The 19,761-nt window shown below is 43.3% G+C and overlaps 1 protein-coding gene across 1 annotated transcript in view; it reads right to left on the bottom strand.

Annotated features, from left to right (window-relative positions):
- Positions 1-17,117, bottom strand: part of LOC147711527 (claudin-16-like) — a 405,965-nt gene extending 388,848 nt beyond the window's left edge. Inside the window, exon 1 of the mRNA XM_086920208.1 lies at positions 17,025-17,117. Within this exon, the coding sequence (XP_086776334.1) occupies positions 17,025-17,117 (93 nt within the window). The remainder of the gene's footprint in view (positions 1-17,024) is intronic.
- Positions 17,118-19,761: the final 2,644 nt, after the last annotated feature.

Genomic DNA, 19,761 nt, shown 5'->3' with positions numbered 1-19,761 from the left:
CCCTCCTAGACCCCTCTAATCTTGAATCTATCATACATCAGGTAAAATCTGGCTCCCCTAATGACCCTACACCACCACGCACCTTACTCCCAGTTACCAGCCATATCCTACCTATCATCTTGGAACTACTTAATGCCTCTTTATCCACCGGCATCGTTCCACCCCAATGGAAACAAGCCATGGTCAGAGCCCTTCTCAAAAAACCTACTTTAGATCCGAACAACCCCACCAACTACCGACCCATCTCCCTGTTGCCTTGGCTAAGTAAAATCCTGGAGAAACATGCCAATACAGTGTTAACAGAGTTCCTGGAAGCTAACAATCTCTTAGACTCCACTCAGATGGGGTTCCGCCCCCTACATGGGACTGAAACCGCCTTGGTCGCAGTGACGGAGGAGGCCAGGAGAATCCTAGACCAGGGAGGCTCTGCAGCCATCATCCTCCTTGACCTAAGGACACTGTGAGCCACAAGATCCTACTGCACCGACTTAGCATTAAGGGAATATCAGGAATGGAAATCACTTGGCTTAGGTCTTTCCTTTCCAATAGCTCCTTCCAGGTTTTTGAGGGCGACTACATCTCCCTCAGCAAGCCCCTTGGCTGCGGGGTACCGCAGGGCTCCTCCCTGAGCCCTACACTATTTAATCTATATATGAGCCCCTTAGCCTAGATCGTCTGCCCTTTTGGAGTGAAAATTGTAACCTATGCGGACGACACTCAGCTAGTGGTGGCTCTCAATCCCCCGCAAGCCAAACCCAACTGTCTGAAAAACTGCCTGGAAGCAGTCGCCGAGTGGATGACATCTTCTTGTCTCAAAATAAATGGGGACAAAATGGAGCTCATGCTCCTTGGCAGTCCCATTAATACCACCATCAACCCATTCTGGCCTCCCTGCCTTGGACCTGCCCCTGTGCATAAAGATACGATCAAAAGCCTTGGCATCTGGCTGGATAAATCCCTTAATTTCAACTGCCACGCAGCCAAACTCTCAGCCATCTGCTTTGGCTTGCTAAGACTCTTGCGTAAAATCCTTCCTCTGCTACCTATTCATGCAAGACAGATAATGGTCCAGGGTCTGATCCTATCTCGTCTGGATTTCGGGAACACCCTCTACCTAGGCGCACCCCAGATGACCTTAAACAAGATACAGATCATCCAAAACTGTGCAGCCAGAACCCTTTTCCAGATCCCCCTCCGACTCCCGGTCAAACCCAGACTGAAGGACCTCCACTGGCTCCCAGTGAGGGAAAGGGTTGAATTTAAAGCAGTGTGCATTGCTCACCGAGCCTTCTGGAGAACAGGCGCCACCATTAACCAATCTTTGATAACAGCCTATCACCCAAACGGACAGCTCAGATCTGGATCTTCTTTCCTGGCCGTAACACCGAGGTTCAAGAGAGCCAGATGTGGAGGCCGCTCGTTCTTCCACAACTTGGCCAGACTCTGGAACTCCCTCCCCATCCAACTCAGATCAGAGCCTAAATTACTCACCTTCCGTAAACTCCAAAAAACCCTGCTTTTTAACAAACAAGAATAGCCTTGAACTGTTGTGTAATAAGCGTGTTGTCTGCAGCGCTAGGACGCCTGAAGGTAGCTATCGTGCTCTATAAATGCTCTTTTCATTTCATTATCCTAACACACGTAATCACCGTCCGAACCCCTCCACTACACCACTCTACTTGTCTCCTAACAACTTTCCATCCCCTGCCGCTCCTTCCAATCGAGCAGGGCCCCCACAAGTTTTTAAGGATGCATCCCCTCCCCCGGGCTCCCGCATCCACATATCACCTCAGACGACGATCGCGAGTGGTCCCCCACTCCTCAGGACCCCTCCCCTCAGCTCCTTTCCTTAAACCAACACTCAGATTTGATGGCACATCTGACCAAGCTATCTCTCCAAGTGAACCTTCTCACCCAAGATGTCCATGAACTGATAGCTCTCTTGCTTAACCAGCTGCCCCATCTCAATTCTCTGAGCTCATCAGGAAAAATATCCACAGTCCTCACCAGAGCACCCTCGGGCCTGGACCAGCATGCCTTTCACCTAATTTCCAGAACCTTACCCCTCCCTAACACCCCCTCCCGCCCTAAAAGAACGATGCTCAAACTTGTGTCCAGTGAGATTGAGGAACTACTCCTCTCTTACTCAGCCACTCTAGAAATGGACAAGGTCCCCATGACCCAAATTCAAGCCATTCTTGCCAACCCACACAGGGAACCCTCGAACAAATACAGATTCGTAAATAGCGACAACCTCAAGCAAGTGAATATCGCCCAGACTCCTACATCACACAAGCCCATGAGACTGCAATTGTAGATCAGCTAACAAACATTCCTCAGATATCTTCCTATCTCATACAAAACAATGAGCTAGATATTATCATCCTCACGGAAACAAGGCTAAATCCTTCCTCCACCCCCATTCTAGATCTCCTAGTGCCCCTTTGTCACAACATAATCCATCAAGACAAAACAACAAAACTGGGCGGTGGACTAGCTTGCATATACCGGAACACACTATCTGTCTCCCATATGGAGACCCCCTCCTCACCTTTAGTTGAATACCTTTGTCTCAACATATCTAGTAACCACATCTCGGTCTGCAAACTTCACACTTTCGACCACCCTCCTGGTGATAACTTCCTCTTCACTGAACACCTAATGGAAATTATATCTTCTAATGATGTCCCATCAGTATCCCAAGTATATATTGGTGATTTCAACCTTCACTGGTACAAACCCAAAGACTAAGCGGATAACGCCTTCTTATCTGACCCGGACCTTATCCAATTCTGTGATCGGCCAACTCACCGCATTATCTCAAAAGTGAATGCCATCACATTGGAGGACATTACCCCTTGTGATTGGTCTGACCATTACAGCATTTTCTTCTTTATCACCAGGGAGGTGATGCGAAAAATGGCCTAACCAAAGAAAATTAAACAGTGGAAGAGTGGAAAAGAGACTTCCGGAATATTAACACGGACAGTTTAGCTATCGTCTGTAAAAATGCCTTGCCCTCCCAAACTGATGTGACTGATGTACATGATCTCACTGATTTCTATAACTCTACTATCTCTCGTATCATGGACTCAATAGCTCCTCTACAGCAAAAAATGCCTCCGCCAAAATCTCCAGACCATGTTTCAACGGCAACCTAAACTCTGAGCGCCAAAACCTAATGGCTGCTGAACGTCTATGGAGAGCCAAAACCTCCATCTATCATCTAAAATTCCTTATATCGGTTAGGAGTTCTATCAATAAAAGAAATCAAGACAACTAAGGCCGATTACTTCAGAGTCCAATTCACTCAAGCCTCAAATCGTCCCCAAAAACTTTTTGAAATTGTCAAACAGCAATCAGCTATAGCACCCAAGCATTTTGAATGAACAGTCATCTCACCCTCCTGCAACGATCTGGCTATCTTCTTTACGGAAAAACTAAGCTCATAAGTCGTGAGCTTGAATATATGAGGGCCCTACGTACACTATCGGCGAGTGCGGCTGTTCCTGCCCTCTCTGAGAGTCTAAAGCCACTTAGTATTATCACCAAGAACATGGCCACCTGGAGCTCCTTTTCCCCCTCAGTGAAAACGACATCTACAAAAATGTTGAACATTAACCCCTCTAATCATTTCAGCGACTCTTTACCCTCGTCTGTCTTCAAAGAAATCAAAGGTGCCCTTATCCCCCTTCGGACAAAGATTGTCAACGCTTCCTTATCTCAAGGCAAGATCCCAGAATATTTCAAAGCAGCTCAGGTCTCACCCATTCTCAAAAAACCTGATGCGGATAGATCTGACCTCAACAACTTTCGTCCCATCTCCTTGAAAAATGCGTCCAATCGCAACTCTGCTCGCACATTGAGACTTTCAATCTCTTGGATCAACATCAATCCAGGTTTTGGAGAGGTCGTAGTACTGAATCTGCGTTCCTTCACATCATGGATGACATCCTAAAATTGTTAGACCAATGAATCCTGCCTACTAATCCTCCTTGATCTTTCCTCTGCATTTGACACGTTTAATCATGATATCCTTTTAGCCATTCTGGGACACAGGATGGACCTTTCAGGTCAGGTACTGCAACGGTTCCATTCCTTCCTCCACAATCGATCCCTAAGAGTTAAAGTGAACCATAAGATATCCCAAACATCCACAGTCTCCATGTAGGTCCCGCAAGGGTCAACACTCTCTCCCATACTCATCAATATTTTTCTGGAACCACTAGCGAGCGCTCTTAAATCCATGAAAATTCATTTTCATATGTATGCGGATAATACACAGCTTTACCTGAAAATCAACTCTTCTGAAGACCTCATCTCACTCAACTACTCCATGAGAATTACCCCAAACTGGCTAACAGAAAACCATCTCCTGCTCAACACCGCCAAGAATGAATTCCTCCTCATATCCCCTCCTAAACACACCCCCAAGATTGACCTCCGGATGAAGCACCTCACTACCTTCAACTGCTCCCCTATTATCATCAATTCATCTAAATCTCTTAGAATCACCATAGACTCACACCAGAACATGAAGAAAAACATTAGTATGATGTGTAAGGGTGCCAACTACCAAATGAGGATTCTTAGAAATCTAAAACCATTCCTCCCTCAAGAGAACCTCAAGATGGTGGTTCAAGCGCTTGTCCTGCCATGACTAGACTATGGTAGCGCAATGTTTTGTGGCCTCCCCAAACACACCCTGGCCCCGCTCAGGGCTTCATTGAATGCAGCTGCCAGACTGATCACTGACATAAAAAGAACTGATAACATCTCCCCAGCTCTAAGATCTCTAAAGTGGTTACTGTACAAAGCAAGAGATCAAATAATGATTGCCTGTCTAACGCACAAAGCCCTCCACTTTAAAACCCCTGGCTACCTGGCTCAAAACCTAGAACTATCAGGGGCGGGGGGAAGTCCATCAAGAAGTGCAAATGCACTATTACTGAAACCCCAGTCTTTTCGCAAAAAGAGAACAAGACTTTGAGTCTTCTCAGGTTCGGCACCGAAGATCTGAAACTTATTCCCTCCGGAAATCGGCAGAATTCCTTACACAGCTGCTTTCAAACATGAAGTAAAAACACTCCTAATGAACAGGTTTCTGCAGTAAATAACCATTGGTCGTCTGTTTTCTTCAAGCACTGTATTATCCAGGATTGCACAAGGATGCGCATGATAATTACTTAGTATAATAAGGTAGACAATTTAGATTTTTCATAGCCTGCTGGGCAGAAAATCTGGATTTTATTAAGGACACGAGGCTAATATTATGCAAATCTCCTTTATTACCACAGCTCAGTAGCAACAATTGAAGAATACAGAACTTCAATGAACATTCTGAGTAAGAATAAAGTTCCTTAGAAACCATCTCTCATCCTTCTTTGTTGCTGCTGCTCAGAAAGATAAGTAGCTCTTCTTTATCCTCTGACTCACTTCATTAATTACCTTTTCTTTCATAATATATTTACCTTATAAGGGTACTACTACATAGGGAACTTCCCCCTACAACCTTTATCATATGTTATATTAATTATTACATGTTTTATGTCTTATGTTTCAATATAACCTCGAGTATCTATGATATGCTTGTAATGCCTTTCCTTTCTTGGTAATCGATTTCCTTTTACCCTTCTCAATGCCCCTCTCCGGTTCTATTTCGGACCGGTTTCAATGCTTGCTACCGTTTTCATCCCCTGTTACCTTTTGAATACATGCGCGCTCTGCGCGAGGATCACGATCACGATTTAAAACGCTCACCTCCGTGGTTCTTCCAACCCCCCTCAATCTACTCCGTATCTGCTCACATGGATTTTACTTATAATCGCCATCCGTCCCGCTTTTCCTCACTAATTTCCCGACCCCTCGCTAACGTTACTCGAGAAGGGCCGGATTAGAGAAATTGTCCTTGGCAACGACCGACGCACGCGTAGTGCGTGCGTGTCGGCCATTTTAGGCGATTGGGCATTTCCTATGCCATTCCTGTTGGACGACTGTTATCAAGGGGGGGTTTTGTCCAAAGGGTGTGGCCGGGTAGGACAATTGTAATTATGAGAAGAAAGAAAACCCGGTCACTCGTTTAATGGTTCTGCTCAATTTTTATTTAGGGCAGAATCTTGCACTCAGGTATTTAATCCTTCTGTGCAATCTTTAAGTTTTTTTATTTATTAAAGAAAAGTCAATGCAGTGATTTTTACAATACTGTGATTGTCCGAAGAGTTACTTACTGTCCTGCACATCGACACATGTATTTACATATATTTACAGACACAATTCACACAACATTTAGAAAAACACAAAAAACAGAATTTGTACATTTAAATAATATATACAAAACAAGCATTTGGGAACATTTTCGAGATTGACAGTACCCTGTCCATATACTTTTCGTCAGACCACTAGAACCAAATATTTTTACTTTTTCTTGTGGCCGAATGAAGGTCAAGAGCTTACAGGCTCTTGACCTTCATTCGTCTTAAATCCGAATGTTTTGGAGCGCATAAGGCTCGTTTCATGTTTTGATAAACATATAAAACATTGACCACACTAACAGCCTCTTGCGCTATCAGGCCACAAGAAAAAGTAAAAATATTTGTCTGTAAATATATGTAAATACATGTGTCGATGTGCAGGACAGTAAGTAACTCTTCGGACAATCACAGTATTGTAAAAATCACTGCATTGACTTTTCTTTAATAAATAAAAAAACTTAAAGATTGCACAGAAGGATTAAATACCTGAGTGCAAGATTCTGCCCTAAATAAAAATTGAGCAGAACCATTAAACGAGTGACCGGGTTTTCTTTCTTCTCATAATTCCTGTTGGACGGCCATTTTGAAACGTTGGGATCACTTAATGTCTGACAGTTTATCCCCACATATAACCTCGTATTTCAAGAATCAACAGCGTTTTTACTACTGAAGACCTTATATTCAAACTACTTGACATTTAGTCCTCATATCATTAACTGGACATTATACTATTCTAAATCCTCAACTCGGGTAAGACTTTAACATGTCAGACCCTATCCCTAATATCGAGGGACATCTAGAAAAACTAGTTAACAAGGCCTTTGAGAAGGTCCTTGATTCGATTGATGAGAATATTAACAAAAGGCTTGAGGCCTTACAATCCCCCCGCTCTTCTACTAGTGGTACTCAATCAAGAGCAGCTAAGGCTACCAAAAAATGGGCAATTGGAGGTAAAGATCGCAAAGACTCTAAAAAACCTAAAACCACCTCCGCCCCTTCACGCCCTCATGGTGGTGACAAAAATGGTGCCTCGGGCACCCCATTCGGGCAAGATGAAGGCCCAGAGCCCCCTATTAATATTGATACCGAGGATAGTTCGGATCCAGAAATAGATCTATCCTATTCATCTGAATTCAACACTGATGAAGATGAATCCCAAAAAAGGGGAACAGGGAGCTCAGACGGGACACCTAAGGTCCCAGAGAAAAATATGGCCCTATTAGACCCTTTTGGAGACCCTATGTTCGACCCACTCTTGATTAAACATCCTTTGTCCCCCGAGTGGGCTCCTTCCCAACACGTAGGTGATTACCTCTCATTCTGGCTATGACGGGAGATCCCTCAAGAAGTCAGGGCAAGACTCCGTTCAGAGTGCCCCAGACCCTCCCTCCCTAATAAAATAACCACAACCCCTGAACTTGACCCCAAAGTGGTGGCTTTTATTTCTAAGACCTCTCGAGACCCTAGAAAGGGACTAGATAAAGGCCTTAGGTCCTGCCAAGACCACCTACTAGACTCGATTGGCCTTATAACAAAACATTTTGAGATGGCGGAAACAGCTTATCTGGAGTACCGACAAGTCGACCCTAAAAAATTAAGAGAATGGGTCGAAAGGGCTATATGTCTAATTGTTAATGCCAATACCGCCTTATCTATAGAGAGAAGAAAAGGAGTCCTATTCGAGATCAACCCTAAACTAATTGAGTTAGCAAAAAACGATGGGGGCCAAACTACTCAATGTTTCCTCTTTGGGGAAGAATTCATAAAAGATATGGCCAGATACGTGGGAGCATTTAGCTCTATCCAAAAGTCACAAAAAGATATAAAGAGAGTATTCCAAGATCGTGTTTTTACACGGGCCGGGAAAATGCGGGGTCGTTTTCCCGGCCGAGGAAACTCAAACTCAAGACCCTTCATGTCTCGTGGTGGTGGCAGATTCAACTCCAACAACTCCAACAACTTTGGACAGTTTTATCCCCAGAGACAAAGATCCTGTGGAAGAAACTTCAGAGGTGAGAGGAGACAACGCTCTTTCTCTTCAGGTAAGAACCTTACCAGACCCTTTAGATACCCCTCCAAAGGTGGGAGGGAGACTACTCCAATTTGCTGGAAACTGGAATTTGGTGACCAAAGACCCGTGGGTACTCAATACAGTGAAGGGTTACAAAATAGACTTTATAAACACTCCCTTTCAGAGAAAAACCCCAAGAGAGACAAAACGTCTAGCAAGGACAAAACGTTAGTCTCTCAAGAAGTTCAAGAACTCTAAAAAAAAAAAGGCGCAATCATCGAAAGTTTTTCTGTGGGTTTCCTCAGAAATATATTCCTGGTGGAAAAGAAAAACAAAGTACAAAGACCAGTGATAAATCTGAAAGAACTAAACCAATGGGTGGTCTATCAACATTTCAAAATGGAGGGAATTCACCTCCTAAGAGACGTATTAAGAAAAGAGGACTGGTTGACAAGACTCGACCTAAAAGACGCATACCTAACGATACCTATTTGGAAACCCCATCAAAGGTTTCTTCAATTTACATGGGAAGGCCATCTATACCAATTTTGTAGCCTCCCTTTCAGCCTTTCATCCTCCCCCTGGTGTTTCACGAAAGTACTTCAACCCGTCGCGAGCTGGTTGAGACAAAGGGGAGTGAGGATGATTATTTATCTCAACGATATCCTTATAATGGCCCAGTCAAAAAAAGACTGTCTCGTCTCATACAGACCTCGCGATATGCCTTTTGCAACACCTGGGTTTTGTCATAAATCTAAAAAAAGTCATGTATAATTCCTTCTCAACAAACCCAATTCCTAGGTTTCTTGGTAGACACTATCAAGACAGAACTCCGTCTTCCCAGCGACAAAGTGAGGAAAGTGAGAAAAGAACTGAGAAAAACACTTCTTTTGAAAGTTTTTCCCCTGAGATATCTAGCGAAAATCCTGGGCCTTCTTTCCTCCACAATTCAAGCTATATTTCCAGGACCCCTACATTATCGAGCTCTACAGAGACTGAAATCGAGACACTTGAGATCCAACGGATCGTACTCCCAACTAATCTCATTAGACCAAGAATCGAAAACCGAACTACTTTGGTGGCTCAAGAATTTAGAGGCATGGAATGGGAAAGCCATTTTCGGGGAACTACCAGATTTAATAATAGAATCAGCTGCGAGTTTAGAAGGCTGGGGTGCAAGATGTGGGAACTTATCAACAGGGGGTCGCTGGACCCAACAAGAAAAATAATTGCATATCAATTGCTTAGAGTTACTAGCAGGTTCATTTGCGGTTCGTTGTTTTACTCAAGATTCAATTCAATGCTGCGTAACCTTACGAATGGACAATGTGTCCGCAGTCCGCTATGTCAGCAAACTCAGCGGCCCTCACTCCAAAGACTTGACAGACTTAGCGAAGGGCCTATGGAACTTCTGTTTGAACAAAGGTATTTCAGTTGTAGCAGAACATATTCCCGGACTGAAAAACGAAGTTGCAGATTGGTATTCCAGAAATTTCAGGGACTCCAGCAACTGGAGATTGAACAGAGATGTGTTTCTAACCATCCAATCGAGATGGGGCCCACTCAAAACAGACCTATTTGCGGACCGTATAAACACCCATCTGAAAGAGTTCTTCAGTTGGAGACCAGACCCTCAGGCCACAAAAGTAGATGCCTTTTTGCAAGACTGGACAAACCTAGCACCTTATGCCTTTCCCCCTTTTCAATGCTCGCTCGCCTTCTCCTTCATGCTCGACGTTACAAACAGAGCATGGTCGTGATAGCTCCTCTTTGGAGATCCCAGGCGTGGTTTCCAATCATTCTGGAAATGAGCATAGATTTTCCAATTCTAATTCCTTCCTTCATGGATATTCTCCTAGATCCAGAAGGTCAAACACATCCCCTTGTAGAGCAGGGCCTTCTAATTCTGACGGCATGGAAGATTTCAGGAGACAATGGAGAGTCCCTGGACTTTCGTCAAATGCTTTCAGACTCATTTCAGAATCATGGGCGTCTGGCACAAGGAAAGCTTATAGATTAGCATGGAACAAATGGGTTCGCTGGTGCATTCAACGATGTTACGATCCCATTTCAACTGATTTAGTCAATGTTATCAATTATCTTTCGGATCTTTTTACTTCAGGTCTGTCTTACAGAACTGTTAATGGTTATAGATCCGCGATCTCAGCCGGTCATTCTTTAATTAATGGAATATCAGTTGGACAAAATCTTCTTACTAAAAAGATAATGAGAAGCATGAGGGTTATAAATCCTCCTGGCCCTAAATATACCACACTGTGGGACGTCACTCTTGTTCTTAGGACTTTATCCTCTTGGGGAGATAATTCTTCTCTATCTCTTAAACGCATCTCTTTTAAAATTACTGTTTTATTGTGTCTGGTTTCTTTTCACAGAACTTCAGACGTTAAAGCTCTAGACATTTCAAGTAGGGCTTTTCAACCCGAAGGAGTTTGTTTTCACCTTAAGAAAAGAACAAAGACCATGTCCTCTTCTATTTTCTATCCCTTTTTTATCTGCGAATGATAGACTCTGTGTGGTCAAATGTTAGAAAGAGTATGAAAAAAGAACAAAACATCTTAGAATGAATGAATCACAACTGCTAATTTCTTATAGATCTCCTCATAAGGGAGTCTCTTCCCCAACTTTAGCCAGGTGGGTTAAAAATGTTATGCATGAAAGTGGTGTTGATATTCCCATTTTTGGTGCTCATTCCTTAAGAGGTGCTTCAGCCTCAAAAGCTTTTTGTTTAGGAGGAGGGTTACAAGACATCCTTGGAGCTGCAGATTGGTCAAATGATAGTATGTTTAGAGCATGTTATTTCAAACCAATACCTAATGTGATTGATAATGTTCTTAATGCACTTTAAACTTGCATAATATGGCCTCCGTGTCGTGCCATAAAATTTTGATTTTTCACAGCCTGCTGGGCAGAAAATCTGGATTTTATTAAGGACACGGAGGCTAATATTATCCCACCCGTTTCTTCAAACCCCCCCATTTATCTGATTTTACAATGTTTACTTCTTTCTTTCAGAATAATCTCGTTCTGGATTTTGGTTTTGCAGTTTGGATCTTCAACTTTTGATCCTCAAGTTTATCTCACGTTGATCTTTCTTCGCAGTTTGGACAAAGAAGGATGAGAGATGGTTTCTAAGGAACTTTGGGGCATATTACGAAGCAATAGCGATAATTATCGCTATTGCTTGGTTAGAGACAAAAATTTACCGCAGCTCTGCGGCGATTTTTACCGCAAATAAACCTTGGTATTACCAAGGTTTAACGCAAATGCGGTAAAAATCGCTGCAAAGCATGAATATCGCTGAAAATTCAGCGATATTCATGCATTAGCGAGCTAATGCTCTTAGCCATGTTATCCACCTCTCATTGGATAACATGGCTACGAACTGCTCAGGGCAGGTGTTAGCTTTTGGAGATATTCCCGCTTAGCGTGAATATCTCCAAAAGTTGGTAATAGGAGATAGCGATGTTAGCGACTGTTTTCAGTCTCTAACATCTTGGCACGCCCACTTTGCATCTCATTAGTGATAAATATCACTGATATGCAAAGTGGGGCCCAAGATGGTCGCTATCTCCTACTAAGCTGTCGCTAACTGGTGTTAGCGGCAGCTAGGTAATAGGGAGATAATTTTATCTCCGCTTCCTTGGCTTTTAAAGCCAAAAAAGCGGAGATATACCCCCTTGATAATATGCCCCTTTATTCTTACTCAGAATGTTCATTGAAGTTCTGTATTCTTCAATTGTTGCTACTGAGCTGTGGTAATAAAGGAGATTTGCTTAATATTAGCCTCCGTGTCCTTAATAAAATCCAGATTTTCTGCCCAGCAGGCTGTGAAAAATCTAAATTGTCTACCTTATTATATCAAGTAATTATCATGCGCATCCTTATACATTTTTATTACCTTAATATGTTATCCTCTACTACCGCCTTACAATGTTCCCTTTTACCATGTTCTCCTCTCCTATTACTGTGAAGAGCTCTGATACCTCTTGGGGTCTTGGTTGAGCTATACAAAACTTTTTAAATAAATAAATGTGGAAATAACTATGTTTTCCTGCACTGTTAACGGAGGATGGTACTGCCACTACTAGCACTCTCAATCAACTTGTGATTTTTATTATGCCTCGGTTGCGCCCACCTCTCAGAAAAATGTGCTCACAAACATTACATTGCCGCACACTGAGAAAAATCGCTGACAAACCCCTGAACGAACAACCCTATTTCTGACAGGAACCTAAAAGTACTTACGTTAATTAGATGGTTGCAATGCTTAGAGGTGCTTGTAAAAAAGTACGGGAGGAGGAACCGTAAGTAGCTTTTATAGGCAAAGGGTGCTCTTTAGAAGCTTAAAACCAACAAACAACAGAAAAGGGAAGCTAATAGGGAAACAATAGTATATAAGAATAATATGTATGGAAGTGGACTAGGAAGAGACCGCATGGGGTATTGGAAATTACACTTCATTCTGAAGTGGTCATAATCTTCCTGAAGATACCCTTCAGCAGGCCCGTAGCAAGAAGAATATTTTAAGGGGGCCACAGCCCTCAGATATGACCAAACATTAAAGATGTGCCCTATAGGTGCATTCTTATCCAAGTACTTGTTCTATTACTAAGTAACGATCCCCAGCCTTCAGCCTGACTCGTAATGATGGCCTAAGTAAGCAGGCGCTTGGCCACCTGCCCTCAAAGTACTAATTTAGATGCTAAGTACAGCCCATATAAAGGTCCTCTGCCAGTGGAGGTTGCAGTGGGATTAAATAATTATTGATTCCCCATGCATTCCATAGATCTCTTAATCTTTCTTAGACTTTGTAGAGACAGCCTGTTGCTCTGTGTGGGGTAAACACCTCTGCCAGGCCCACACCTGAGAAGTACCACCTTCTTGGTTTTGGATTTGCTGCAGTGTTGAAGATATTTTTTTCACCGGTGGAGGCTCACAGCAGCATGGTACCAATCCCACCCCACATCTACTTCTAATGTGCCTCTTACTTCCAAGTTCTTCCCCAAGACCCTGCTAATCTACAGGCGCGTTCATGACTGTGTGTCCATGGCTCCACCTCTTCCGCCATTAGCCACACAGACCAGAGGAATCCCGAAATATAATCCTATATTGGAGGGTACATTTCCAGGACCCACATAGAAAGTGTTCCAGACAATTTTCTTCCAGCACATCAGGGGGACACTGTTGTAGTTCTGAGGCCTGTTATGGAGGATTCTCAACTGAAAATGGTGGCATACTTCTAACCACAAATGTAGTGATTCCACCGCCCACCAGTAGCATTCCTGACAGCCCTGCTGACAACAGCCCTACTTTGAATAACCCACCCTTCCGCTACCTTCTAAATTAGACAGAGCCTCTCAGAGGTTAGGGGATGGGCCCGACCCCATTGTCTGATGAATGTCCCTTTAAGAATCGCCTCGAAATCAAGCCCTACGTTTTATACTCTGAACGTGACCGCAATGTACGGCCCATTCTCAGTTATGATTTTAATCCTTGTCATTATTGTAGTTACCTGGGAGGAAAACAGAGGAGCCGGGGAGATGTGATCTAGCTGCCAGAGTTGTCGATCTTGGCACTGGGGAACCAGACTGGATCCCGGCCTGGCTTCAACATCCTGTTATTTCATTCATTTAAACTCCCTGTGCCTTTAAAAAGATCCCTAATGTCTGGTTCCCAAGTAAAGCCTCTAATGCCCTTGGGCCAAGGTCTCATTATACAACACTGCAAAAAAGAATCTATATTTCACCTTATAATTTGTATTTCCCATTAATTTACAGTTGCCTACACCAGAAGAATTGGAAACTCTGTTAACTATATACTATATTCGGAATTCTTGAAATTACGTTTTTGACATTCAACTTTCTCTCGGCAATCATTAAATGGAAGAAAACAAGGGCACATCTGCCCTGTACTTTTACATTCACAGCTGCAGGCCTCAGCTGGAAGTCGGTGGCATTTCTAACCTGGATTAGCTCTGAACCTTAACAAGCAGAACGTGGCAGGCGATTCCCTGTGCTTGGAGATTTAATCAAGCCCGAGTATTTGTTTAGCGCCCTTACTTTCTTTTATTTTGGTGAAAAGTTCTATTACTAAAATAACTTCTGTATCTAGTTGGCGGCTGCACAAAGCATACTTGATGTGTGCGAGATCCAAATGCATTTATAGAGCTATCAACCGTATACATTCTCGAATATAAAATAAGATAATTGTTATCGAATTTCGAAAGACATTCCAGTAACGCACAAGTTCTACCAACCGAATTGTCTTAAAATGTCTATGGCCTTATTCCTGGATGAAAACAGACTGTATCCAGCTATATTACACAGACAGCACTGGTGGCATTTAAACCAAAACCAAATGTCCAGTTTACATTGATTACACTAGTGCTATTAGCATCAATATTTGAATAAACTGGTGTAAAAAGTTGTTTTTCTCTTGGTCTTTTGGTGTAAATGTTGTTTCTAGAATTGTCAGTGTAAATGTTAGTTCACAATTAGTTCAATTACCTCAGGAGAGTGAGAGAAATGTAACCAGACTACCATACGCCCTCCATGACTTGTACTAAGCAGATAAAAAGCTGCATAATTGTCAGTCAGCGATGTGAATTGTACAATCTAGACATTTTGAGAAAAGTATGCATCCTTGTCAATAACAAACCCTGAACTGTGCATACAGCATCGTGCACCTTTTTCAAGTAACAGCACTAGATGTGTGGAAGTGTACTTTTCAATAATTAAAAGTGCATAGGCCTGCACACCAACCTCCACCTACATAAATATGCCAGTGTGAGCCTCCAACAGAATACGGTGCAAAGTCTAAAAATGTAGTGCAAATGGTTGTTGACAGGTTCTTTCACTTTTGTGTTTGGGATTTACAAACACTATGATTTTAATTTGAATACAGTGTCATAACTCATAGTACAAGGAAATAGCTAGAACATTTAAACACGCCCCTCTTGAACCAGATCTTTAACCACAGGGAGTAAGAAAATTGAACAAGCAGGAAACACTTTATAAGAGTTCCCTTCACCCCTTCAGACTCCTTCTATCCATCCATCCTTTCACCCTTCTGTCTATTCATACGACCTTTTCTTCATCATTCTTTCCATTTATAGATACAGCCATCAACCCTTCATTCATCCTTTCACCCCATCATAAATACATCCTTTCATGCATCCACCCATCAATGTATCCAAGTATGCATCTATCTATCCTTTCATCCTTCCATCCACCTTTTCGCTCTTCCTCCATCTGTCTTTTCTTCAGCTCCCATTCATTTGTCTTTCACCTAGCCTTCCTTTCACTCTTCTATCCTCCCTTTCACCCTTTCTTGCTTATTTCCGTCCTGTCTTAAACCCTTCCTTTCTACTCTCGTTCTTTCTTTCCTCATTCTAGTTACCCATCATGTGTCTCTCATCTTACTTTTTCTTCCAATCATTCTTTCTCATGAGCACCTTTTCAGTCTTCCCTTCCTGTGTTTTCCCCTATTCCCATAATTTCATCTTTTCTCTTTCTGTATTTCCTTTGCTGTGCATGCCAGCTCACCTCCCACGCCCCTCGGTCATGAAACGTCCTGCTAGTGTTATTTATGAGCATTGTATCTACAGACAGAACAGTCTCATAGAAAACTCCATTTTATTGGGGCCCAGTTCACCAGCCCATGAGACCCAGTGGCAGCCCCTTCTTAAGCTGCTGAAGTAGGGCGTTCACAACGCCACTGTCCTAGGATATCTGTTCCTACATGGTGATGGAAGTCTCTCAGAGCTGAAATAACACCCCAACCACGATAACCACTCTGGGGGAGTGTGCTATATTCTAATATGGTATGGATCATTTGCACGAATATAATTGTTACCTACTCGTGTAGACCAATAACGTTTTAAAGCAAGTCGTCCAATTGACAGAGCCATTTTCTCTGGCTAATATACACAGATGTCTCAATTTACAGTGAAAAATGTTTAAAAAAGGGAACTTGAACTTAAAATCCTTTTTTTGATGCAGTCTTTTAACTAACGATTGTGTCATTTTGCATATGAGTAAACCCCTCTCAAGGCCATTGCCAGATTTTCTTGTCATGTGGAGCACCCACAAACTGAACAGTTTTTGGCGATTCTCTGACTGCAACCCGTTCCCATCAGAAACCTTGTCAGAGAAGTGGGCTGTTTCCAGGGACTGCAAGAGAACGACCCCAACAATCGTCAAGGGCAGTGCTGTCTCTCTCAAAATAGAAAAGTGCCGGTACACCGTCACCGTTCCGGAAAACACCGGCCCATTTAAACCACTGGGTAACGGCTTTTCTACCAAACCTGAAAAATAATTTTCTAGGGAGGGAAATCAAGTACATTACACCTGCTCAGAGGCGAAAACAGGCATACACGCAGGATTTCTAGGATCACACAGGGAAAGCGTTCAGACATACTTTTCAGCTTTGTAAATTCAAGAAGGTTGTAAAGCTGCGCCTATATAAGACTGTCAACCGGTGGGTCCGGTTCGTAACTTTCCTTGTGAATTGGGCCTTCAGCAGTTACATTTCAGGCAACTTCATCTTCTTGCAACAACAATACATTAAACAAGGGCACTTGGGTCGTATAAATGAACAGCTAATTCCATAACAGAATAATTACAGCTCATTAAAGCCCTTATACAAAAAAACGAACTATGACAACCAAGCCCAAAAATAAGGCGGTAGGAATCCCCACAATAAGGCAATACATGCAAAAAAAAAATGAAAATATGTCTTACTCTCCAACAGTCTGTCACACTGGAGACCACGAGGGACAGCACAGCTATCACTCCCAGAAGAAGCACGAATATTTCTGCTGCTACGTGTCCCATTCTGCTGGCGACAGAATGTGCAGAGCGTTGTGCCTGCTCTGGGTTTGAGGAATGAAGGTTTCGGAGCTCACGCTGTGTCTGGCAGCGGCAGCAACAGAGATCTGAACTCGCAGCATTTCTCTCCCGCAGTGTGTGCTGTGCCAGTGGACAAAAATATATTAAATTACAACTCCCACCACAAAATACAGAGGGGGTCGCAAGTCATATTTTAACATCATAAACCAGCTGTATAGCTCAACAAGCTGATGATGTGCTCTGTAATCCGACCAAGCGCACCGTTATTAACATGTTATCTATCATTAATTGTAGTTACTATTGTAATTATTATTATTTTACTATTATAAATGTTGCTATTAGTAACACATGACGTGTTTCTGTTGCAGCATCTCCAGCATATAGTGCACGTTTTTTAAATGTCAAAGTGTCCGTTGCAGAGGTGCTTCCAGAACGGCGCGTGCTTAGTTAGGCGACGCTCCCATTCAGGTGCAGGGGTGTTCTAGTTCTGGGTCTCGAAGGTACATGCTGTCTGCAAAACTCGAAAACTGACACACAAACACGCCACCATCACCCTTTTATTTGTCCGATCACATCACTGCTTATCACTACCAACTGGTAGGGTTAATAGGGGCCTGAGAGCCTATGGCCTGGTACTACCTAATACCCCTCTCCTCCCTTGTCAAGACCCAGATAAGATCAACAACAAGAGTTTTGGATAAGGGGGTCGTAGATAACCCCCGGCCGTATTTATTAACATAAAATTAAAACAAACTTAAAATGTACAATATTTACAAAATACGCAGAAAACATAAAAATGACATAGATAAGTACAGACGTCAGATGGCTAACCTTAACATAACTCTAATACAAGTAATTCCTATCCGAATCTAAACATATCATCATCAATAATCATAATAGCAGTTACTTTTCTGCGTATCCCTATTTGAGCCTACGGCAAGGTCAATAACTGGTGTCAGATCCTTATCTAATTAAGTCCGCCCTCCTACCGGAGTGCGCATTTGCAGAGGGCCAGTTCAACGTGAGGGTACTTCCCCCCCCCGGTTACCCCTGTACGCTCTGTATACTATCTCCATAAGGGGCCCTTGCAGTTCTGCGCCTTTTACTGGCGCCATTGTGCACATGCGGTGTGGCCAACAAGCCTAGGTAAAGCGCAAGTCCCCACTCCCCTGCACCCATTCAGCCAACCGGCTGTAACTGTCTATGGAGTTCTCAGAGAAAACACTTGTCCCTCCCCCTCGGGCGACCCCATTTAAGAATGGCGCCGCCCTCTAAAGACCTTAAATTTACTGCTCACCAATCATGACCTTCACGCCATAGGCCAGCATAGTTGACCAACTATCTGCCCCCCCAATTGCTAACTAGAATGTCATGTCCTGCTTCTGAAGCTCCCTAACCATGCCAGCAGATTCTCTAGAAGGATTTGATTACCTACTTTCGACAAGTGGACACCGTCTTTGAAGAAGCACAGCTCCCCCCTGATACACCCGTCGGCGATCGTCTGTAAATGAGGAGACCTAAACAACCTCTCTAACATAGTATTGATCCTCGTTACTGAGTGATTCAGTGCCCTCACAGACTCCCCTCCCCTCCATAGAAATCTGTGTACCATCTGTGACCATACTATGGTGCCCCTTGGCATGTCTCAGCTAACAAACCCACTTCCGTGATTATGGCTTCCACTAGGCCCCTTCTACAAAGATTTACCAGGTCATTCCCTCCTAGATGCAAGGTAATGATACTAGGGAGAGCCCCACCCTTGCTCAACAGGTCCATTACAAAACCCCTGAACTGACTAAAGCGGAGACCCCCTTTTTCCTGAAATGACACCCTAAAGTCCGCCTGTTCAGCTCTGGATTTGTAATTCCCTAAAAAGAAAATTGCAATCAAACGTCTCACATATGAATGGCCAATCATCCAAACGACATGTGGTCCTGATTTCCGTGGATGTGCACGTCCTTGTGTTGATAGTAGCTGCTGATGTGCCGCCACCAGTTTACCCCCTGCGTGACAGGCTTGAGAAACTGTAAATATGAGCAGAGAAGGAACATGCATCAGCACAAGGCAAATGCCCCACTCACAACATGTGCAGCCGCACGTAGCGCTTAAAAAAATTGGAGGACCACTTCCCAATCTTGTTAACATTGCTGCTATTAAAACCCCTTGCCGTTGCCTCAGTGGCAACCCCTATTCTGAAAGAATGAGTCCCAAAGCAACTAGGATCCGAAACTGCCTTCTGTACTGCCATATCCATGACTTTTTTAAACTGAAACCTTGTGAGTGGGGTACCGTCAGCATGGATTAACAATGCCCCCCCCCGTACTAGGTCTATGCTGTAAGAATGCCTCTAACTGTGTTACGGGGCAGCAGGGTTACCATGTGCCCAATGTAGTACTGCCCCCTCACCACGGGCCTCTCGGTCAGTTTTGGATTTCCTAATGGATATGAATAAGGTTTCGCCTGGTATCTTTGCATGTTCTAACTGCAGACCCCCTTGCACATCCTGCTTATTCTGGGCCACCAATTACCCTATCCTAAAAGCACCATAAAAAGCGAATGAAAAGGCTGCTCTGAAAAGCAGAGCTTCCTCTGTGGTGCTGCAAATAATATCAAGAGCCCCCAGTAAAGA

The sequence above is a fragment of the Lissotriton vulgaris genome, chromosome 5 (assembly GCF_964263255.1).
Source record: "Lissotriton vulgaris chromosome 5, aLisVul1.2, whole genome shotgun sequence".
Taxonomy (NCBI): Eukaryota; Metazoa; Chordata; class Amphibia; order Caudata; family Salamandridae; genus Lissotriton; species Lissotriton vulgaris.
The sequence above is the reverse complement of the archived record's forward strand: the minus strand, read 5'-3'. Positions and strand labels throughout refer to the sequence as shown.